The 25388-nt window shown below is 39.9% G+C and overlaps 2 protein-coding genes across 7 annotated transcripts in view; both read right to left on the bottom strand.

Annotated features, from left to right (window-relative positions):
• Positions 1-1272, bottom strand: part of grk1a (G protein-coupled receptor kinase 1 a) — an 18000-nt gene extending 16728 nt beyond the window's left edge. The window contains exon 1 of the mRNA XM_061879263.1: positions 384-1272. Within this exon, the coding sequence (XP_061735247.1) occupies positions 384-1082 (699 nt within the window). The 5' untranslated portion in view covers positions 1083-1272. The remainder of the gene's footprint in view (positions 1-383) is intronic.
• Positions 1273-3226: 1954 nt separating this feature from the next.
• LOC133538027 (transcription factor Dp-1-like) lies at positions 3227-25388 on the bottom strand. 6 transcript variants are annotated; one of them, XM_061879266.1, is made up of 13 exons: positions 25235-25382; positions 24400-24554; positions 21347-21429; positions 21200-21269; positions 15473-15594; positions 10588-10709; positions 10309-10474; positions 10080-10226; positions 9928-9996; positions 9695-9846; positions 9314-9480; positions 9158-9233; positions 3227-4399 (listed from the first exon to the last, which is right to left on the bottom strand). In XM_061879266.1, exons 3-13 carry the CDS (start codon positions 21356-21358, stop codon positions 4261-4263), a joined length of 1242 nt encoding a protein of 413 aa, XP_061735250.1. In that variant the 5' UTR covers positions 21359-21429; positions 24400-24554; positions 25235-25382; the 3' UTR covers positions 3227-4260. The 6 variants fall into 6 exon arrangements, with proteins under 6 accessions (XP_061735250.1, XP_061735248.1, XP_061735249.1 ...); XM_061879264.1 differs by having other exon boundaries at positions 24481-24554; XM_061879265.1 differs by lacking the exon at positions 24400-24554 and having other exon boundaries at positions 25235-25388.

Genomic DNA, 25388 nt, shown 5'->3' with positions numbered 1-25388 from the left:
ATTGTATTCCGTTTATATTTACATCTAACACAATTTCCCAACTCATATGGAAACGGGGTTTGTATATATACATACAGGTGATAAAACATAAAAACATCAAATAAGTTCTTATCAATAGATAGATCTGGAGTTTTTAAAGGATTTCAAGCATGGAAAATAAAATAAAAAAATTTATTGTTGACATATGACACTTATTTGAACAGGTCCCTTTTGGATCCTAAGAGTAAGTGTGTCTAGTTAAGGTTGCACAGGGTTGATTTAACATGAGCCTCTTTAATAAGATGTAAATAGTGTTAATCTTAGATTCAAAAAGGTACGGATCAAAAAGTTTTTTTTCACAACACTGCAGGAGAAGATAAAACTCGGGGGCTTGGGGGTATTACCTCATAGCCTTTCCTTTTCTTCAGCCTCTTCTTGTTGAGTTTCTTACAGGCGTAAAGTTTTCCCGTGGCTTTCATCTGACACGCCGACACCTCACCAAAGCCTCCTTTTCCGAGCACGCGAAAGTCCAGGAACCAGTCCACGTCCATAGGTTGCATCTCCAGCCACTTCCACTGGAGGAACCTCTTCAGGTACATGCTCTCCAGGAAGAAAGCGTAGGGTGCCTCTCGCAAATAGTCCAGCGTTGTGGTCAAAGTCGCCGTGAACAAGTCGTCCCCAGCGGCGTCCTGGGTCTCCTTCACCCTAGCTATGGTGGCCTCAGAGAGGAACGGGCAAAAGTGTTTGGCCGAGGGGTCCATGTAGCGCTGCACGATCTTGGAGGCCTTCTTGACTCGGTCTGAGTCCTCCGCCAGGTCATAGTCCTCGATGTCCCGCCAGAGACGACAGGCGCCGTGATACTCTTTGTTGGCATCCAGGAACTCCCTGAAGAGGCGTTTGCCGATGGGCTGCTCCACGCAGACGTCGTCAAAGCCCAAATTCAAGGTGTCCCTCAGTTCCTCACAGACCGTGATGTGAGGCAGCTTCAGGCGGGAGTGGTACTTCTTGTCCCGGGTCACCGCCGAATTGGATCCGTCAATGCTCCCGCGGGCGTTGATGTAGGCGGAATTTGCCACCACGGTGGTCAGCCCCCCGATATCCATTCTTGACGTTCAGTCAACGCAGAGGAGGGACATGGCAAGGCTGGGTGAGGAGACAGGGGGAGCACGCGAGAGAAATGTTGCCGGCATACACACACACACACACACACACACACACCTGAGTCAACACCTTTCCATAATCCCCTAACACCCTGATGCCCCAGACAATGAGTGTGAGCGCATGCTGGAACACGACCACACGAGGCTCCAGGGGACACTTTCACAACCAGATTTTAGTCGCTCTGAAGTTGAGTCCTACCTAAACTTGATCTTAGATAAAACTCATGCAAGACTACCTTCAAGTAAAATAAAACAAAAAAAAAGTCAAAACCAATCCCTTTTGTGTTGTGGGTTGAATTGCAATTGTAGATTGTGCACTTTAAAGACCAGGTGACGTGCATGTAGAGCAGACCTGGGAAAATTAAGGCCCGGGTGCCACATGCGGCCCGTGAAGCTTTTCAATCTGGCCCGCCGGACATTCCCAAATAATTGTTTTGGATCTTTAAGATGGAAACTGTAGCTACCAGTATGATGTGCAGTGATGTTTTCAAATTACTGTAAATCTTGAATTATTCAAAGTATTTCAATGTTTAGAATCTGCACTTTTGCATAATAGACTAGTTACTATGGTAATCTAATTAGTTACTATGGGTGTGGGTGGGGAGTGTTTCCACAGAGTGTTTCTAAAGCGGCCAGTCTGAAAAGGTGTCAGGGACAGACGCGGAAGGGGATTTTTACAACAAAGTTCTAAAGCTTAGTGATGTATCAGACTGTAGGTGTTGTTTTTTTACCTTTCACATTCATATTTCACTGTGTTTGTTGCAATTTTGGAGCATTTCGCTTGATTGTAAAATATGTTGATCTAGAGGGGCTGTGATGTTCATATGTTGTCAATATTCCAAGTTTTATCGTTCATAGTAAATAATGTCAATCCTACATTCTTTATGTTCATGTACAGCCTGGGTGTCTCATTCAGGAAAAAAAATTAAATTCCATTCTGTTTTTTTAAGGTGGTCTGTCATAACGTTTTTAGCATTCAATCAGACATTGTGAGGTTTTGTATTAAGAGTTCCTAAAAAAAGATATACCGGCCCCCAGACACATTTTATTCTTTAAATTTGGCCCCCCCCAAGTCAAAATAAAAAACTGTCACCCTGACTTTTGATTTTAAGTCAGGTTATCCATCAATTTGTACAAAAAATATTTTAAGCTAATGCACTGGTAATTGTATAATATGAGAGGATGAAACATTTATATTCATGTATATTTACTGTTACAAGTGGACTTCTAAGAGAAGCCTAATGAGATTAGCACACTGACTTGTTCGGCTGCAACGCGCAAACTTGCCTTTTCTTTTGATTGGCCAGCGGGCCAATGACCTAAAGTTCAACCATTCTGATTTTGAAGACGCGGCGAGAAAAAGAAGAAAAACATTAGCCACTTGCAGTTAGGTCATTGCAGTAGTTAAAGCCTGATGTCGAACACGGTATGCCACTCATCGGATTTATTCCAGTAAAAACAGTCACTTGTGAGCAGGAAGAAGCACTTCCTGGAAAACACGGTTTGGTGCTTCAGTCAAATGAAAGTTCTATTGGTCACATTTTTTTTTTCTTAAACTGATACACACATCGGGGTGCAAAGGGATAAAGTATCAGTTCTTTCATTGATGCTTCCGTATCATTGATCCATTACTAATATTTCGCTAGATTGCATCGGTCATATACCAAGGATGTCGTAGTGGTTTATGTTGTGGTTTGTGCAGCCCTTTGAGACACTAGTGATTTAGGGCTATATAAGTAAACATTGATTGATTGATTGATTTAGCTGAGCAGCCAGACACTTCCCTCTCACACATTTACTTCTATTTCCTGTTCTGATGGATGTTTACTATCACACTTATTTTTAATTTGCAACTTATGGAAGTGGCCCTATATAAAAAAAAAAAATCTAATAAAATAGCTTGAGAAAAAGAAAATGACTTGTGGAGTAAGTTAAATGCAAGCCAATTTTCAAACATTTAGTCGTGGTAAAGATCCAGACAGCACCTTTACTGGTTGCACTTAAGAACTAATTCCACTCCTTTGCTCCAAAACATGATCAACATATGACAATTTGAACCCAATATGACTCACATGGACCAATTAGAGAACCTTTTAAAACAATCTAGATTTAATTTGAAAACTTATATTAGATTACAGAAAAAGGGTATTTGGAAGAAGTCAGTACATGTGTTGCTCAGTTTTAACAGGGAGATCTTTGAAAAGAGAACACAAAGACCTACACAACCACACATTAGTCACATGGATATTGTCTGATGGTCTAGTATCTTTACCACTGGCCTCTAAAAGAATACTATAAAGCTACAATCATCAACAGGGTTCAAATCATCAACAAAGCTTATTCACCTATCAGGAACCTGGGTTATGAAAGTCATTACCTTGCTGGTGCCATTAAATGTGTAAACACTACCAATGTGTTAGGCAGGGTGCTGAATGAGAATTCAACTCTGGCATGGAAGAAAAGAAACAAAAAGATACAAAAAAAAAAAATAAGAAGAAGAAACTAGCAAATAAGATAAGGAAAGCAGCTGCCAACAAAACAGAAGGAAGCCAGCCAGCCCAACAGAATGAGGAATGGAATAATCATTCCAAACTATTGCCCAGAACCAAAGAAAAGGAATCCACACACATGATGGGGCTGCATCATAGGATGCCACTGAGAAGTCATGGCAGCAAGTTCAAGCAGACACTTTGGCCGTCTTTGAACATTGTAGATCAGCCTTTTGCTCGCAGGAACGGTAACATATTGCAAAACTTTTTTTTCAATTCTCCAACAGCAGTAGGGTTTTTTTTTGTTTTTGTGGGATGGCTTATTGAACAATGACTTAAACACACTCAGACTTCAGTTTTGAGGTGAGGCCAGGTGTTACAGTTCCCATAACGAAACCTTCAAAGCTGCGGTGCGTGTACAAGTGATTTTGGAGAAAGGGGGCAGACAAGCACACCCCATTCTTTCTATACTCATCTCCAACCCTGAGAAAGCCAGACAAAAAAAAAGCCGTGGGGGAAGGGGTCGGGTGTGGGAGAGAGAGAGAGAGAGAAACGGGGGAAGCAGGACTTCGTTCCCAAGGTGGCGGCGATTTGAGAAACTGTGCTTATTGGAATGGTGAGGTGCAGACAGGTTAATCTTCGTCATCGTTCTCGTCGTACTCATCTTCGTCGTCGTCATCGCCCATGTAAGACACCGGGGTCTCCACACGGGAGCCGCTGTAGTGGGAGTCGTTAGAGCTGGAGGCCATGGTGCCGTCAGGGCCACCATCACTACAATAGAGGAAAAATAACAAGGTGCTCATAACTAGTGTCAAATAGTTAAAATATATTTTAGGCAACATTTTTGGGGGGCGGGAGGGAAGAAACATGAGAAATGTCAAAAGATTTAAACCTTAATCAAATTTAACGAAGACTAATAAAGTACTATCTAATCAGTAAAGGTAACACTTCATGCTGCACTTATTCAAGGAGATGGCACACCCAGCGATTGAAAAATACAGCATCTCCTAGAGCAGGTGTTTTAACCTTTTTGACCTTGGGGCCCAACTTTTCCACTGCAGAGGGACTCAGGGCCCACTAAAACTGAAGTAGTAATCTTACTCTTGATTGTAATCATACTCTATTATTATATCTAACCTATCTACAGGTTACAACTTTGTCAAAGTATATGTAACCATGTGTTAATCACAACCATTATTTATTCAACACATTAACCTTAGGCTTAGGTCAGGCTGATTAAAAAAATATGTATTAACCAAATATACTGCATAAGAAGGAACTCAAATCACTGATGAATAATATAAAATGTTGTAGTGCTAAAATAAACTAAATTAGTAATAAGTAACATGTTTAAGTAAAGTGTCAATAAAATTTAACCGCAAATGAAACTACAGCTTCACCCAGGGTTTCTCCTACATGTAAACAATGTAACAATACATTTTAAAACATTACGATTTGATGCGATACAATTCAATGCAGATGGACGCTCTGCATGGTGAAAAAAAAAATGTATCATGTCAGAACAGGTTATCTGTTTATTCTTTAAATACACAGACAAAACAGGTGGTTACTGTACTAATTATCAATCAAATAATCAACGTTTATTTATATAGCCCTAAATCACAAGTGTCTCAAAGGGCTGCACAAACCACAGCGACATCCTTGGTACAGAGCCCACATAAAGGCAAGGAAAAACTCACACCCAGTGGGACGTCGGTGACAGTGACAATGATGACTATGAGAAACCTTGGAGAGGACCGCATATAAGGGCAACCACCTAGGGGACCGAAAGCAATGGATGTCTAGCGGGTCTAATTATGAGCAAATAGAACTATCAACTTTAAGGCATTGCATTCCATAAACTTTGCGAAAAGAAGCTGTAAACAAAACCCTTTTCGAAAAGCTACCAGGTTTTTTGCTCAGGTAGCAACAATTAAACACAGAGAAAAGCAAGCTGCGAATTACGCTGAGGTGTTATTACACCATAGTAACATAAGTGCAAGTTGTGTTATTCTATTTTGTTTCCATTCATACCCCCATAATTACTTGTCACTTTTTTAAATTCGATCGCAATTCTGTACACTGCTGCTGGAATTAAAATTTTCCTGAGGGAACTCTGTTGAAGGAATCAATAAAGTTCTATCTATCTATCTAGTTACAATTAAGTGCCACAAAGTAAACTAAACAGCAGATTTAATGAAAAAACTCACATTCTTTTCAAAATGCCATTCTGCTAGTTAGTGTGTAGCTAGGTCTTTATCTTTAGCACAAAGAACAGTATAATAGATGCTATGATTACTTCGTAGAATTATAGCTTTGTTAGGGCTGCAAGTCTATCAAATCGGTGTCCTTGTCTTGCAGTTGGTAGCTCTGCTAACATTAGCATGACGCATCCCTAGCTCCCTCATCGCCGGCTTGAGTGTCTTCATGCCATCACAACAAGTGGGTGCTTAGATTAGTCGTGCTGCTGCTAATTTAGCGCTGCTTTCCAAACATTACAAATACTTTATTCCAACTGACCATTATTTTTAAAATATCCAAACATTTAACCTACTTTAGATTTAATATAAGGGGGTGCATCGTTTAGAATAGAATAGAATGGACTTTATTGTCATTATATTTGCATATAACGAGATTAAACACTCCAATTTAAGGTGCGGTTTGCAAAACTATCGGTGCTGTCTGCCATGTTGTCAGTCACGAACATGAACGTTAGTCTCGTATTAAGACATCACAGAAGTCTGGCAAGATTAGAGGGGCTATATTTGAGTTCCAATCAACCAATTCATGACTTTCCAACCGGACATCGACCAGTCCATACCAGATAGAGATCAAATCGGAGGCCCGCCAAACGATGTATTAATTTCTCTAAAATTATCGGTTTAAAATTTGTACAGATTAATTTTTATACTCCTAATTACTAACAGTATCTATGGATTTAAAACACTTATATTGTGATCCGGTTTTCAGCCATATTGTCCAGCCCATTTAAGACGTAAGAACACTTAGTATTTCTTATGCATTCCTAAATGTTTTAATATTAATTTTAAAGAGGTTATTGCTATGTGTTTAATGGGATTTTATAAATTTGTTTACATTGGTTGTGTTTACATTTTTTTTTCTGCCTTGATAGCTGTAAGGATTATAATTTGATGAAGGGCACATTTGAAAAAAAAAAATGCTTAACATATATTTAATATATTTTACTACTAGGCCTTGTTTTCGATAAATCATAAAAATATAAATAATCATCGTTATCTACTGCTGTAAAACACTTACAGTATAATGTGATAAAGCTTTCAGCCATAACGCCCAGCCCTATTAAGTAGTAAGTGATTGACATCTTTTACACTAAAACAGAAATGACGCGCTGTGCAAACTTTTAAAAAAGCATGCTGCGCGGTGCCGACTTCTCAACTCCAGTGTGATATAATGCTTTGGTCAGTGACTGCATTTGGCTTTTTGTGAGTGACTACAGCTTTATTTACACCCACACCAACTTGCTTTAGAACCTATAGTTCTTCTTGTAGCGACTTTATCGCTAATCTCCTGTGTTTATATTGTTCATTTCTCTTAGCGACTTAGCACAGAAGCTAACAATAGCTTCTCGCTGCTGCTTGCTAGGTGTGTCAAATATTTAACAACTCAGTTTAAAAGTGCCTCTATCTAGTCTTTGCAGACTAAGGTATTGTAGTGTAGCTGCTGGGTGGCTAAAAAAATTGTTTAAATTGAAAAGCCAGTGGTTTTCACAGTAATAAGTAACTAGAAGCTCCATCTATCCCGAGCCCAAGCGTGAGGACATATACCTAACATTCCTAAACAAAATGAACGAAAATTGATTTGACATAGTAATAGCCAACTTGTTACTTTTTAAAGAATAAACACCACATTACTAACAGAAAGCAATACATCAGTATAAACAACTGTACCTCCTCCACTGCCCCTCGGTCACAAGGTGTCCCCCAGGGTTCGGTGCTTAAGCCACTTCTCCTCATCCTGTACATGCTCCCCCTCGATAACATCATCCGCCGCCATCACCTCCAATTCCACTGCTACGCGGATGATGTCCAGCTATACATCTCCACTAAATACATCTCCTCCATAACTCTCTCCACCCTGACCGACTGCCTCACTGAAATCAAATTTTGGATGCACTCCAACTTCCTCAAACTCAACTGTGACAAATCTGACATGCTAATCATCGGCCCCAAATCCCTCACCAAAACTGCTCACAACTTCCACCTCTCTGTCGACAACTCCACTCTGTCCCCATCATCTCACATCCGCAACCTTGGAGTCATTCTGGACAATAACCTCTCTTTTCAACACCATGTCAACCACATCACAAGAACGGCTTTCTTCCACCTCAAAGATATTGCCCGTCTCCGTACATCCCTCTCCTTCTCTGCCGCTGAAACCCTGATCCATGCCTTCATCCCCTCCAGACTTGATTACTGTAACAGCGTCCTTTATGGCTCATCTTGCAAAATTCTTAATAAACTCCAATACATTCAAGACTCTGCCGCCCCCCTGCTCACCCATACCTGCTCCCGTGAGCACATCACCCCAGTCCTCCAGAAACTCCACTGGCTCCCCGTTCCTCACCGGATCCACTTTGAAATCCTCCTCCTCACCCACAAAGCCCTCCATGACCAGGCCCCTTCCTACCTCACCAACCTCCTTTACCGCCATACCCCTTCACGCAACCTCCTCTCCCCACCACCCAGAACCAAGCTCCGGACCTGGGTGATTGATCCTTCTCCATCGCTGCTCCCACCCTCTGGACCACTCTTCCCAAAAGCATCCGTGACTGCACAGACCTTCCCACCTTCAAAAGCCTTCTCAAAACACACCTCTTCAGATCTGCTTTTAACCTGTGATTAGTGTTCTGTGTCTTGTAATGTCCTGTCTTGTAATTGTCCTGTATTATTATGTATTTTACAATGTACTGCTTTTATATTTCCTGTATTTTATATTATTACTTTAAACTGTTTTATATTTTAATTTTTTTTATCCTGTAAAGCGTCTTTGAGTGCTCAGAAAAGCGCTATACCAACTAAAATGTATCATTATTACATTACTACTTACAACAAAATAATCTGAGTGCTCTCAACACAGATATCTAGCCATAAAACACCAGGGCAATATTAAGCACATCAAATGTTTTTTTTAAATATACAACTATATATATTGAATACTGGTATTCAAACTAAAAATATCACAGTATCAGTTTTAGTCCATATCGCCCAGCCTTAAGCAGAACGCAACAAAAATGCACGTATCTGTCGTTAACATCATTTTGGCCTTATTTAGTATTTGTTCATGTGGATCATAGTTGTTCTTATGTTAAAGTGGGATTATATGCAGCAGTATGACACCACCAATAAAACATTTGTTATATCAAATACTATTTTTGGTTAAACTGTGGCTAACTAAACAATGATACAGTTGAACAACTGCATCCTATAGCCAAACAGACGTTACGCTTTACTTGTTTGACAGCCTGATTGTTAAAAAAATGTGTCTCACCTGTTTGTGTAACGGGCTCCATTAGCAGACGACGCTCCAGTGATGTAGACGTTACTGATGGGACCCTTCGACATCTCTGGAGAAACCAGAGAAAGTTATTGTGCGAGTTCAAAGTGTGCAGTTGACACATTAGCAATAGCAATGACAGACACTGACCAACAACATAGGGCTCCAGAGCTTTTGGCACCAGGCTGCGTGCCACCTTTAAATCATCCGGAGAGCACTTGCCCACCTCCAAACCACAAGCCATGCCCATACGCTTTAGCACCTCAATGTCATCGTGGATCTCAAACATGCTGTCAAAGTTGAACAAATACTCGAACCTGCCAAAGAAGCACAACAATGAAATGTCGCGTGTACCAAACTCCCGTACCAGTTTTGACTGACAGTGCTACTAACACATGGTCACATCTTATAAAAAATAGGACAGTTCCTATGTTTAGTATTAAATGTCTTCAAGCAAAGTGGGAACTTTTTGTCGACTGTTTATTAGCGTTAAAACATGACCAACAGACAGGGGTGAGCACAACAACCTACTTGTCATTGGAGATGCTGCAGTCGATGACAGTTTTCTTGCTTGTGTTGACAATGATGAAGGGGAGGTGGATGATGGAATTGGGGGGTGGAGGTCTGTTTGCTTGCTGCTCGCTCTGTTTGTTCCTTTGCACCAGGTTTTTGAACGCTATTTGCTACAAGACAAGAATTTTCCCCTAAATTTGGAAGCCAAACAAACTAAACAGAAAAAAATAAATTTGTCCATCATGACCCACCTGTAGTATGAGCTCCTGAAGCTGGGATTGTTTCTGTTTTATCCTCTCTAGCCGCTTCTGCCGCTCCACCTACCATCCAGAAAAAAACATGCTTACCAAACAAAGGGCTGACAGAAGGAACGCCAGGCAATTGTTTTCAACAATGATTTTACCTCAAGGTTTTGGCACTCCTGTGCAGAGTTAGTGGGCAGGCCGATCCACTTGATTTCTTTCTTTTCTTTGGAGATTATGTTCATGGCCATGAGGACGTTGAGGGCGTCGTACACACGCCGCCGAATGTTCTTCTGGTCATACACATGCTAGAAAAAAAATACATAAAATTTTAGCCACAACAACTTAGAATCCTTCTGAGAGAATTAGGTCGTAATCTGTAACATTTACTGAGTCATTTGGTGACATGTGGTTGTCGCCTGAGCTGAATTCTGCCACCAGTTCGTCTGCCACTTCATTGTAAGTTGTGACTCCCTTTTTCTGCACCTTCTCGCACACTTTCATGGAGAAATGCCTCAACCCTTTCCCATTCTTCTCCCCTTTCTTGCCACGTTTACTGCAAACACAGAGCAAAAAGCTGTGTTAATCTCAATACTTAAGGCAAAGTTCTCAAAACCCAGGCTATGTTCTGCAGAAAACTCACAAATGTCTGCGTTTCAGTCAACTTACCCTGACGACCAAGGGGAGGCGTCCGAAGTTTGAGATTGCGTGAGGAACTGGGAGTTGGGCGTGTGTGGACTATTGACCAGTATAGTATTGGATACCGTCGCTCTCTGAGGTGTTCCAATCACCTGAAAAAAATAGCAGTTCCTATTACTCTCATATATTTTTTATTCTTAGTTTATATGAATAATAACAAATGTAGAGTAGACTGAGGTGGGATTGATTTTCTCCCTAGTTTAAGGCTCCATTACACACATCTGCCTGAACACGTAACCCAGAGAAAACAAGCGGTAGTTTGCACTTGCAGCATAGCTGCTGGGAATTTCCTTGTTTGTATGTTTTATTTATAAAATTATTGTTTCTCTTCAACACAGTTATTGTGTTTTGATTGGTCTGTCTGTTAAACTTTGTCAAAAAAGGAATAAACGCCAAAAGGAAATTCGTAAAAACCGCAAGGAAACTTAAAAAATATATAGCAGAAAAGGGTAAAAAAAAAAAAAAAAAGTAGGGCAGCACAAAATCTTTTTTTTTTTTTTAAACAATTGTGCGATCTCTCCGTCTCTCAGAAAGCCTCTATAACCAGGGCAAGTTGGCTCCACTTACTGGCACATCCAACGCAATGACAAAAGACTAATTCCTGACTTTGGCAACACACGAGGACAAACTGAAACAAATGCATTCTGGCAAATGACACACAGTAACAATAAAAAGTAATAATTCTAAAGGTTTTCAATAAAAATTACTGTAAAACTTTCATTGATAACTGCACAAATGTCATAAGCTGGCTAGCGCTAGCTCGCTTGGAGGAACCCATGATGATTTTAATCTGCATTTAAAACACTTTCTTGTGGTCTAAATAATACATTTGATATTCTTTGGTGTAAATTCAGTATACATTTTACTGCAAAGTCACTTTTATAACCCATTTTTTGAGTCTGTCTGCAAGATGTTATATTGAAGAGGCACTCCCAAATTGCAAATGAAACCATGCCCCACCCTCTCCAAAAGTATCCTAATTTATCTTTAGAAAAAGTACACTATTAAATTATATATATGGAAGTCGTCACCGCTATTTTTTTCCAGACATGTTCAATAATAAACTTCATAAACATTATATAGACTTACCCGGCCACAGCAATTGTTATACACAAGTATCCAACTTTGTAACGCTTAAAGTAAGAAAAGACTAAATACATCATAGGTCCCCTTTAAATACTAACACAAAAACAAGACACACAAACCTGTTTTCTATTAACATATCCCAAAATAAACATTGCTTTCTGAACAACTAAGATATATAGTTGTGTACATTTAACCTACAGGCTGTGCTCTTTTTGAACGAAGTATACTCGGAGGAATTCAACACGTCACATTAACCAAAAGTGAAGCGCAAAACACACATTTGGCCTTCATTGTTGAAAAACAAATCTTTACAAATTAAAACAAAAGAAGATACATATAATTAAACATGCAAATACAAATAATATGGCTCCCAAGAAGCTAGAACAAATTAAAAAAAAATCTTTGTGTGTACAAGTAATTTTTTGGCACATTCAACAATACGGTGATAGTAATGATTACCATGCTAATTTTGGTCACAATAATCATGATATAACATTTTCATATCGTTGCGGTCAGGGGTTAGTGTTACATACATAACAGGACAGCACCGTTCTCGTTATCATTGCAGCATTAAATGTACTCATTTGTTTCATTACCACATGAACACAGGCTTAAGTACCAAAAATGTCTACGGTTAGATACCCATACAAAAGGTACCAGGAATTGGTCCTTTATCGGTTCAAACGCGAAAGGTACAAGAAGACTACGTTTACAATGCACGTCAAAGTAGCCCGCATCTGTTTTCTTTTATATCTGATTTTTTTTCCACGCTGGCTGTTTACACTGCACGTAAAATGTGATTTTTTTTGTCAGATTCCAGTGTAAATGCGCACAGTCCCCGACGTGGCCTCGAAGTCATTTGCATGCGCACTGTGATGAGGTGAAAACAAAGGAAGCTGACCGTGAGGAAGTCGCAACTACTACAAAATAAAATAAAAGTGAGTGTTTAAGTGAAGGTAAATGAAAGTAATATAATGTAAGAAAGGATCTACATAGTGTAATATAATTGGGAGGATTCTAATATTTTAATGGCTGATAAGTAAAGGAGACATCTGCATCAGCGGAAATTTATTTTTCAACTGAAATGTAAGTAAATGCGCCACAGCGTCAATTCCAGTCCTTCGTTATTTCTTCTGAATCTAAATAGGGGTAGGATTAAATAAGTTTTGCTTCTTCCTACTCCTACTCCATGATGCGATGTAAGCTAATATGAAACTGTGTGATGTATTGTGTTGTAAATGTGCTCATGTTCGAAATAAACTATGAAAAGAAAAGGAAAGAAATATATTTTCATATATTCAATGTAGCCTATTATTTGCAGACTATTGACACATGATGCAACGAAAATTTGCTCGTCTTAAATATCCACTTCCACTGGCGACTCAGTCTTTCCCTGCGCTCATGAGTGACTTAGCTCACCCAAAGCTGACGAAGAAGTCACATACGGGTCGCATTGCGTTAAGACATAAGTCACATTTGAAAAGATACGATTCCAATCGGATTCAAGATTACCTCCTGATGTGGCCTGAATCTGATGCCAAAAGATCAAATTTATTGCACTTTGGAGCGTTTGAGTCACTTGACGGCAAAAAAATCAGATGTGGTGTGCAGTGTAAACGGGGTTTAATAATCACCATACTTGGCCTAATATCAAAATGTAAAAACAAGAACAGGCCTAAACGCAGAGATAAGTATTCTTTTATTAAGTATCTGTGTTTGTGTGGACATGGCCTAATATTAAAATGTAAAAACAAGAACATGTCCACAGGAACACAGATACTTAATAAACACATACTTATCTCTGCGTTTAGGCCTCTTATCCACATGCAGACGCATACTATTGTCTTTTAAAACGCATACTTTTACAAACGCTGGCCAAAGTGTAGAGATCCAAAACCCTCTGCTTAGCATATGTGTGTACATGGCCCAAACGAAGACTTGAGATGACATCAAGGTTGTGCGCTGTCACTTCCAAGCTCAACAACACTGCTTTGCTGCCTTTAAACACACTACAAGATGAATTAATGATTGAACGTAAACATGCTATACTTTTCACTCAACATTAATTAAAAAAAACACATCAAAATGGGCTTTGAGACAGTCCCACCGGCGCTAATGACAGTCAGCTGTTTTGGATACGATTGCTGTGTAACCTCCACCTGATGGGACAACTTTGAAAACCAAGAATTTTTGCTCTGTGTCTTAGGAAAGATGCAATATTATTTATGTTTTTAGTCTTTGTTTAACAATTAATTAAGTTAAATTACGTGTCTTGCTTCCATTTATTGTAGATGGAGCTGGGCGTGACCGTGCTTGCACGTAAAAATCGACCAAGCAACTAAATAAAAACAATAGGGCATCTTCCTTGTAGTATGTACTGATGTTAGAGACAATATACACTTCATTACGCATGTACAGGACACCTGACGGGGCGGAATAGCTCGGTTGGTAGAGTAGCCGTGTCCACAACTTAAGGGTTCAAAGTTCGATTCCCGCTTCCGCCATCTTAGTCACTGCCGTTGTGTCCTTTGGCAAGACACTTCACCCACCTGCTCCCAGTGCCATCCACACTGGTTTAAATGTAACTTAGATATTGGGTTTCACATATTAAACGATTTGAGTCAATAGAGAAAAGCGCTATATAAAAATAATTCACTTCACTACCATATCACTATATCACTGATTAAAGGCTTTATAATTCCATTAGAGTTTTGCAGCGGCACAGGCTCGTCCGTGTGTTTTATATAGGCAATTAAACATGCAAAAAGGTTTCTTTGGCCCTTTGAGACACTAGTGATTTAGGGCTACATAAGTAAACATTGATGATTGATTGGTTAGTGTGGCTGATTTAAAAAATAATGCACACTTCACTAGACACGTAATACATCACCATGTTGCTAAACATGTTATATTTCTATGAGTGTTGGGTTTCAGCAGCACAGGCGTGCATTTGCTCTTTAATAATGTTCCCAGTCTGGTTTTAAAGATATTGTGCAAGTCATTTTATGTCTAAAGTCGATCAAAATAACATAATAGGAGGTGTAATTCCACCAAGTCAGCTATTGCTATTTTCAGGTTTCTGATTGGACAAAATGTGCATGACAGCACGTGTATGCGTTGGTGTGTAGACATAGACAGTTTTGAAACTACACTTGTGTAGATGCAGATTGTTTTAACCCCAAATATGTGTTTTTGAAACTCTCCATGTTCGTGTCGACATGGCCTTGATGTCTTTATGCACTTGCCAGACAATTATGTGACGTAGTAAAATTCTACCACTGAGTTACTGAAGGATTGTGTTGGTTTCTCTGGTACTGCAAAACTGCTGAAGGTCAAAACTTAGCAAAATCACTAAGTTTTAAGACGGTGCACGATAATGAGAAATAAACTGAGTACACATTGTGATAAATGAGGCATGGTAATGGCATCTGTAAGGTGATATCTAAGCTGATGTAAATATTCCATGTATGTAATGGGATGATGGATGTAATCCTGCTGACGGTAGAATTGATAGGCTTAGGATCAAGTGCCCGTCTTCAGCTACTCTTCAGTAGCCAGGTCACCCTTACAATGATAATGGGGGGCTTATACAGGAGTAAGATACAAAGCAGAGCAAGCCGGCGAGGAGATATGTGCATAAATGCTTCTATGGGTCACTGACTATTAACATGTCACATACATGTGTTTTTACACCTCTAAACAATGGCAACATGGCAAATTTCCCCAGGTCATTTAATGTAATGTTGCCGTGTGTAGATGCACAACTTACCATGTGTGGTATATGTTGCATGTGTGCAGCAATATTCACATTGGATGGCCCAAGTGTTTTGGGTAGGAGCTGTTTGGCCAAGGGGGCAGTTGCAGGCTGGACAGCGACCAAAGACAGGACACCTGACAGGACACAAGTGGTTAGTTGTCACTGCCCCATGTTGTCTAAGCTCCGACAAAAGTTGCATAAATGCACTGTGCACCAGGACACTACAACACAGGAAACTTCTATGTTTTAACACATTTGTACGCGTTGCACTCCCTCCTGTGGCGGCATAAAAAAAGAGAAAACACTAGTAAAGTTGTTGTCTCACGCAATGCAAGGAAGACGATATCCCAAATTAAAATTCCAAAGTCAAACCTTAACATGTTTCAGTTGAAAGTGAACAAAAAACATGGCAGACAACAAATAAGTTTCAAGGGAGACGACTACTACTTTGGGACAAATGATCCAGAAGCTTATATTTTTTTCCCTGAATATGCGGACAATCAGCTACAGGATTTAGAAGCCAAGTGACAAGCATAATAGGGCGTGCGATTAACTTTTTAGTCTATCTTTATTAATATGCAAAATATGTGGTAATTGTCAAAACATCCATAATATTGGGAGAAGATGCAAATATAATCATTTAGCACACGCAATGTTATTTATCAACACTCATCAGCTTTTTGCTCGCACTATTTTGTTTTATTTAGCACGTGTGCAAAATGACAGTTCGACACGGCTGCAGGATCCGTGCTTATGCTGCACAGAAGATGGACAGACGAGAATTCTTCATCCTATGTGTGTGTATCAACATTTTGGACGGTCATAAGAAAAATATATTAGACAGTCTATTCAGCTGATTCTTTTTTTTAGCAGCTAGTGGATTTGAAGAGCTTTTGAAACTAATTCAATGTAAGAATTTTCGTGTAATTTAATGTACATATTTTTTTAACATTTGTTTATTGGATTTTTTACATACAGGTGCTGTTCATATTATTAGAATATCATGAAAAAGTTTATTTATTTCAGTAATTATATTCAGAACGTGAAACTTACATATTATATCAATTCATTACACAAATAGTGATATATTTGAAATGTTTCTTTAAATTTTGATGATTAGTACTGACAATTACTGAAAATCAAAAATTCAGTATCTCAGAAAATTAGAATATTAGTTACGACTAGTACCAAAAATCATTTTTTAGAAATGTGGGCCAACTGAAAAGTAGGAACATGGAAAGTTTCAGCATGTACGGCAATCAATACTTAGTTGCAGCTCCTTTTGCCTGAATTAATGCAGCAATACGGCGTGGCATGGAGTCAACCAGTCTGTTGCACTCAGGTGTTATGAGAGCCCAGGTTGCTTTAACAGTGGCCTTCAGCTCTTCAGCATTGTTGGGTCTGGCATCTCCCAACTTCCGCTTCACAACACCCCATAGGTTTTCTACGGGGTTAAGGTCAGGTGAGTTTGCAGGCCATTCAAGAACAGGGATACCATGGTCCTTAAACCAGGTACTGGTAGATTTGGCACTGTGTGCAGGTGCCAAGTCATGTTGGAAAATGAAATCTTCACCTCCATAAAATTGGTCCGCGGCAGGCAGCATAAAGTGTTCTAAAACTTCCCGGTAGACTGCTGCATTGACCCTAGACCTCAGGAAACACAGTGGACCAACACCAGCAAATGACATGGCACCCAAGACCATTACCGATTGTGGAAATTTGACACTGGACTTAAGGAAACGTGGATTCTGTGCCTCTCTTGTTTTCCTCCAGACACTGGGACCTTGATTTCCAAAGGAGATACAAAATTTACTTTCATCTGAAAACATAACTTTGGACCACTCAGCAGCAGTCCAGTCCTTTTTGTCTTGAGCCCAGGCGAGACGCTTTTGACGTTGTCGCTTATTCAAGAGTGGCTTTACACAAGGAATGCGACAGCTGAAGCCCATAACTTGCATACGTCGGTGCGTGGTGGTTCTTGAAGCACTGACTCCAGCTGCAGTCCACTCTTTGTGGATCTCCTCCACATTTTTAGAGTGGATCTCCTCCACATTTTTAATCGGTTTTGTTTGACAATCCTCTCCAGGGTGCGGTTATCCCTCTTGCTTGTACACTTTTTTCTACCACATCTTTGTCTTCCCTTCGCCTCTCTATTAATGTGCTTGGACACAGAGCTCTGGGAACATCCAACCTCTTTGGCAATGACCTTTTGTGTCTTGCCCTCCTTCTTTAAAGTATCAATGGTCATCTTTTGGACAGTTATCAAGTCAGCAGTCTTCCCCATGATTGTGTGTCATACAGAATCAAAACAAGAGACCATTTAAAGGCTTTTCCAGGTGTTTTGAGTTAGCTAATTAGAGTGTGGCACCAGGTGTCTTCAATATCTGACCTTTTCACCATATTCTAATTTTCTGAGATGTTGAATTTAGGGTTTTCATTGGTTGTCAGCTATAATCATCTCCTTTTTGGCAAAAAACACTTGAAATGTATCAGTCTGTTTGGAATGAATGTATACATTCTACAAGTTTGACTTTCTAAATGGAATTAATGAAATAAATCAACTTTTTCATGATATTCTAATAATATGACCAGCACCTGTATAGTCAAGACTGGCAATGCTGTATACATGTGATGTCTGCGCTGAGCAGACGTGGAAATGGTTGATATAACGCGAGCATGGTCTGTTGACAACAGTTTATTTTCCCCAAATCTTACTCTATTCGATCCACTTATGATTTATTTTAGGAGCAAAATGGGAATGAAAATGTTGAAATCCATATTCGCACATCTATTTTTTGTGTAAGTAAATTTGTCGCACAGAGAAATACAAACTACGAACATTAAACAAACACTTACTGTACCTTCTTTCTCTGCTCTCAATGTGATGTCGATTGATGGGATGTTTATATTTTCCCATTTAAATGAATAGTTAATCATATTCCTCACGCAAGTTGGAAAAATAAAAAAAGCATCTATTTGTGTCTTTTCCACCAATTACAGGTTTAAGTTGAATGCAAAGTTCACCAACTTCACAGTTTATGACCAACACCGTCGATAAAAGTGTGAGGCATGTTTAACATTGAATTAACGTTCAACAGCTCAGAGGTGATGCAGCAGCTCACCGGCTAAGTATGTCAATAGCTGCATAAGGTATTTACCTCTATGTGATCACAGAGCCAGAAAAAAGTAGTTACCTGGTGTTAATTCTTACAATAATAATATCACTCATACTTTGTTAATATTCAGGTCAACACTTGTAAATGGAGTATTGCTGGCGGTTTTTGGATGTTTTTAAAGGGCTTTATTGGCACAATAAGAGTACTCCAATTAGATTCACTAATAATTGCTGTTTACGAATTAGAATGCATAGCAAATAAAAATAAAAAAACGTGCGTTCTGGTCTTACATAGGGATTGTGAATAATAAGCAGTTCCCCAAAAAAGTGCAGTTCCCCTTTATAGCCACAATGTGTTATCTGAAAAAATTAACTTGGTAAAAATACTAAGGTGTGTAAAATGAAGTGGTATAAGAATGTTAAGGATAAACACACGTACTGTCACTAAACACAAACATAATGCTCAAATCATATCACTAAACAGTTATTTTTAAGTGTAAAGAATCATATTGCTCGTTGTAGACTTTGCGGTGTACGCAGTGGGTTTTTTTAATGCCCGCTCTTCCACAGGAAGATTTAGACCAAAAGAACATAACTGCTTGTCTGCTCATTCATCTGACCAAAGAGAGACCCCAACATAATGTCTTCTGTTTTTGTGTTCATCGTAAAACCAAAATGTGTCCTAATTATTTTTTAAACTTTGCAGGAATTTATCCTCTTTGCTTGTCAACATTGTGCAAGGGATTATGAGAAGTATAGTTTACTTCTCAGACCAGCCCAATTAATAGCACCAGAAAAAAAACTACAGACGGGAATACTAGAGATCTAGTTTGATACGGTCATATGCCACGCATTATTTCTAGCATTTTGAAACTGAATTACTGTGATAAATACAAACAAGTCAAATCCAACAGAACAGGGCATTGTGCAATTCTACCACCATCAGCTATGAATATTAAACATTATTATGCAGAAAAATAAGCACAAGGTTTTTCAGGAAAAATGCGCAATTTTGCTGACTAATTGTGGTGTCTCGCTGTGGAGAAAACCTCCTGTGTAGGAGGTGTGCACCTTCGGAGTCATTCAGATGCTGTCTTGACATGTGATGCACAAATTAATTTCATGGTAACAGTTAATAATAGCAGGGTTTACTATGAGGCGCTAACATAATACTGTTAGTTATCTGCAGTATTAACAGCAAAAGACATGCTGATGTGGCTGCCGGTAAAGATTCACTACCTGGTCAGAGTGGTTAAAAAAATTTCTAATTCATTAAAAGTTATCACATTCTGTGTGTGCTAATGTTTCTGGTAGTGTTCCCTCCCTTTGATGAAATATCCATTTTACAAGTATATCAAATTGCACTATTATCTTTTCTGAAAATATAAATCTCCAGCATTCGTGCCGCTTCTGCACCTTGCGTGCGCCCACAGGAAACAATAAAGAAAACATTAACAAAACTGACAAATGATTCCCAGGAATCCAAACGAGGGTTTTAATTCTTAGGAATTGTTTTTTTAATTCCAAACTTTGTGTGTGCAGCTGAATTTCATCATCTTGAAGTAATTTGCTTTGTGCAGCGTTCAAATGCACTTTTCAAATGTGAGGTCGGAAAGTCAAACAAACAAAAATAAACATTTCTAGCTTTTGATCAACTTCTGAAGTCTATTTTTTACAAAATGGTAGTACCTGGGTTTATGAGGGCCCCAGTGCAGTTATTTTCTCAGCTAATTGTTATAATTTAGATTGAAGACAAAAATACAGGTTCCTCGACTGCCCATCACGAGATGGCGAAGCAAATGTCGCAATGAACCTGGTTACTGCGGTAGTCCTTACCAAAAAGAGTCCTCAATAAAGATGAACATGAGGTTACGGTTTATCCATCTTATAAGATTCCTAACTGCAAAAATCATGTACATGACAAATAGTGGGTTGCCCAGAAATGTGCAACAGTATTTCTGAACAAATCCAAAATATAATCTTGGGAATAAACTGAATGGAAAATCTACACATCTGTATGTGGAATTAAACTGTGAAAAAAATTAAAAACAGAACAACTGAAGTGTATAGTTTTACTATCAGATGCTAATTGTGGGCTCTGATTTATCATACTCCTTATGAACTTCAATTATTTTATGTATCTAGCTACTAGACTGGTTGAGACAGACGGCCACCCGACAGAGCCTGGGTTCTGTCCAAGGTTTCTTCCCTAATGGAGAGTTTTTCCTGGCTTCTGTCGCTAAGTGCTTGCTTACATGGGGTTCAATTGACTCACTTTAAGATGCACCTGATGGCACATGGATGGGACCAGACAAGCTCTGCTTCTTCCCACTTCTTTTGGTTGTTTAATCATTTGAACAAAAATGTGAGCTTATGATTTTAACAAATTCCAAATAAAATTGAAATGTTTTGTTATGTTTAATGATGTATTTTGCATTATAATTATTATCTGTAAAATGTGCTTTGTGTTACTCTTTTAGGGTCCCTGAAAAAACATTTCGGCCTACATTTTTCTTTTGCAGAAAATTGCGGGTTGTTGAACGATTATGTCTTAGTCAAACTTCTGGATTACGAAAATACCGAAGTACCCCCATGACACATACGGTATTAGCTGCTACTATTACCTTTATTACTGGGGCTCAGATTCTGATCAATGAAAACCTTCAGCTCTCCATTCGTTTCTATTAGACTGGCCTGCGATGGACAGGAAAAACACAATTAAATGATGCAAAAAGGAAGTCGTATTTTCCTAAACGTGTCGAGTCCATTACATCTTTAGCCATGATCCCAAAGGACCGAGAAGGTTGAGCCTTTGTTGGAAAGGTCTATTTATCTTGTGTGTCACTAGTCAGACCTTTAGAAAGAGAAAACATACAGTTGATTAGATATCTTGGAATCCATAAAAGACAGATACAAAATAGTTATTGTCATACTAGTTAAAAATATACATTGTAAAAAGTATGGTCATAACTTAGTTACATTGTGTTCATACAACTGCTTGTGTAAATTTTTGTCCCATGTGGTGCACAAAGTGAATTGTTAACAGCACAATGACTATTAACTAGACTAAACTTTTGACAAGAACAAGAAAGTTTGATTATATTACACCTATACTGGCTCACCTGCACTGGCTTCCTGTGCACTTAAGATGCGACGTCAAAGTTTTACTACGTATAAAATACTAAACGGTCTAGCTCCATCCTATCTTGCTAATTGTATTGTAGCATATGTCCCGGCAAGAAATCTGCGGGATATAGAGTGTTTTCTGTTCGGGCTCCAGTACTCTGGAATGCCCTCTCGGTAACAGTTAAAGATGCTACCTCAATAGAAGCATTTAAATCCCATCTTATAACTCATTTGTATACTCTCGCCTTTAAATAGACCCCCCTTTTATGCCAGTTGATCTGCTGTCTCTTTTCTGCTCTGGCCCGCTCTCCTGCGTGGAGAGGTTATTAAAGTTAACGTACCAATGATTGTCACACACACTCTTGGTGTGGCGAAATTATTCTCTGCATTTGACCCATCACCCTTGATCACCCCCTGGGAGGAGAGGGGAGCAGTTAGGTGACCACAGATGAACTGCTAGCTGTTCTAAGTCGGGACCCGGGGTGGACCACTCATCTGTGCATCAGTTGGGGACGTCTCTGCACTGTTGACCGGTCTCCACTCAAGATGATCTCCTGCTGGCCCCACTACGGACTGGACTCTCACACTATTGACTACATCCACTCGATGTCCATTGCACCGGCCGCACAGGAGGGTAGGGTCCCATATTTGCGGTACCCTCAAGGTTTGTCATCGTATCCCATTGGGTTGAGTTTTTTTCTTGCCCTGATGTGGGATCTGAGCCAAGGATGTTGTTGTGGCTTGTGCAGCACTTTGAGACACTTGTGATTAAGGACTATATAAATTAATAGAATAGAATAGAAAGTACTTTATTGATCCCTGGGGGAAATTCAGCACCACAGTTTGCTCACAATAAACAATAATAATAATATATGACATATACTATATAAATAATATATGAATGATATAAATATATTCTACATTTAAGTGCAGTCAAGAAGGAACATATGCATTACACAGTCTGATGGCTGTCGGTATGAAGGACCTCCTGTGTCGTTCGTGTTGCATTTTGGGAGTCTGAGCCTTCCTCTGAATGTGCTCATTCTCTCAGCAAGGTCCGAGTGTAGTGGGTGGGAGGTGTTGTCCATAATGGCTAGGAGTTTTGCTAGACTTCTACTCTCTGACACCACCGCCAGAGAGTCCAGCTCCACTCCCACCACGTTACTGGCCTTCTCTACCAGCTTGTCCAGTCTATTAGATTGATTGATTATAGGCCTACTGAAACCCACTACTACCCACCACGCAGTCTGATAGTTTATATATATCAATGATGAAATATTAACATTGCAACACATGCCAATACGGCCTTTTAAGTTTACTAAATTGCAATTTTAAATTTCCCGGGAGTTTTTGCTTGAAAACATCGCGTAATGATGTGTACGTGTGACGTCACGGGCTGTTAAGAAATATGAGCGCTGTGCACACACACAGCTAAAAGTCGTCTGCTTCAACAGCATAATTACACAGTATTTAGGAGATCTGTGTTGCTGAATCTTTTGCAATTTGTTCAATCAATAGTGGAGAAGTCAAAGTAGAAAGATGGAGTTGGGAAGCTTTAGCCTTTAGCCACACAAACACATGGTAATTCCTTGTTTAAAATTCCTGGAGGTGAAACCTTACTATGGATCAGAGTGCGGTCAAGCGAACATGGATCCCGACCGAATGTCAACCAGCAGGTTTCGGTGAGAAAATTGAGGTAAAAAGTCGCTTCTTAACGGAGACCAGCTGAGCTTGCCCCGTCCATAAAGCTGCCATCGACTTCGCTGAGACATTGGCGTCAAGACACCCCTCGAGACACACCTCCGACTATCAGGTACTGTCAAACTCACTAAAACACTAGCAACACAATAGAAAGATAAGGAATTTTCCAGAATTACCCTAGTAAATGTGCCTGAAAACATATGAATCCGTCCCAATGCAATCGCGTTTTTCTTTTTTTCTAGTCCGTCGCTATCAATATCCTCAAACACGAATCTTTCATCCTCGCTCAAATTACTGGGGAAATTGTCGATTTCTCGGTCCGAATAGCTCTTTTTGTTGGAGGCTCCCATTAGAAACAATGTGAATATGTGAGGAGCCATCAACATGTGACGCCATCGTCTGCGACTTCCCGTAAAGGCAGGGCTTTTCTGTTAGCACCAAAAGTTGCGAACCTTATCATAGATGTTCTCTACTAAATCCTTTCAGCAAAAATATGGCAATATCGCGAAATGATCATGTATGACACATAGAATGGACCTGCTATCCCCATTTAAATCAGAAAATCTCATTTCAGTAGGCCTTTAAACACGCATATTTAGAAAGGTGGGGGTCTAGTTTTCCGGTCAATGGAACTTTTTATGGTGTAAAGCGCACAAGGCCTAATTCAGGTACGTCAGGAGAAAGGAGGAGAGAGACATAGGCGAACTTCTGCTACAGGTCATAAGCGATACCCAAAAAAAAAAAAAGCACACATGCAAACTTCACACAAGGCCGCAAGCACACCACAAGCGCGTAATAGGAGCAATAAAGGCTGGACTTGGCAGAAAGTGATGGAAACGATAGCAACTCTTTTGTTGAGGCGCGGCTAGCTAACCAATAGCGCTAACCCCGCCGTGCCTGCACGCACAGCCCGCTGCTGCTAGCTCGGCAAGCTAATGCACGCTTTGAAAGCCAATCTTGGCCAAAATGATCGCCCCGTTGTTTCTTCTTGACCTACCCGGAGACCACCGTCCGACACCGGCGTGGGCACGTAACTGCGTTTGAAAGAGAAGCTGCGGGAGAGATGATGTGCACTTACGAGGACACTATTGCTGATTCTTCGACGGCTGTTGTTGTTGGCGTTAGAGAGCGGAGGAAGAGGAGGTCTAAATCCTTTAGCAAACAGGAAACATACAGAGCAAAGTCAAACTACTTCAACAATTTTCGCCGTTACGCTCGACTTACGTTGGTAGCTTTGTTTATATATATATATTCGTAAAAGTTGTGGACGGTTTTTAAACGCAACTTCACAAGTTGAAATATTTATATTGACACACAATTGACTTAACTCGGCCATCGCTGCTTGTTGATGTTACGTTTGACGCAAACACCAAATATATACTAATAGTATAAGTTGTACTTAATACGCGTAATATTGTTAATTCAGCGTTCCGTGACCTACATGTGTGTATCTTGCAGGAAGGGGTTGTTGCCTCATTAAGTGGTTTTGCGAGTGAAGTTAGGAGTTACGTCAATCCGCTCAAGGGTGAGTGAGCAACCAGTTTGAAGAGTGTGGCAACAGCACTGGATGATGGGGACGGGAAGGGGGGTTGATTAGCGGTGTTTGGTAGCAGCGCCGCTGCTTTGTTAGCCGACCGGCTAAGTAGCAAGCAGGCTAGCGGCCGAGCTAACGCACAGCTGTCACCGGAGTTAGCTCAACAACTTCAACCCGCTCAGCTGTTTTTGTTTGACTCCTTAATGGAATAAACAAGGCTCCACCAGTGGTGTTCTGTTTAAGAGGCGACACAAAAAAATATATACGTTTCCACATACTGATAAATAACAAGGCTTACCGGCTCCACAAGTTAGCAGGTGACGTTAGCGGCTTGTGTGTACTCTCGCCGCTAGCCTCGCTGCTGCAGCGGGACTCCCAATCTGATCTTGGCGGTGTCTGGCTCCAGCTCCTTCTCATTGGCCGCTGTCGGCGAGACGTCGGCCAAACAGTCA

This window comes from Nerophis ophidion, linkage group LG19 (assembly GCF_033978795.1).
Source record: "Nerophis ophidion isolate RoL-2023_Sa linkage group LG19, RoL_Noph_v1.0, whole genome shotgun sequence".
NCBI classification, from domain to species: Eukaryota; Metazoa; Chordata; class Actinopteri; order Syngnathiformes; family Syngnathidae; genus Nerophis; species Nerophis ophidion.
The sequence above is the reverse complement of the archived record's forward strand: the minus strand, read 5'-3'. Positions and strand labels throughout refer to the sequence as shown.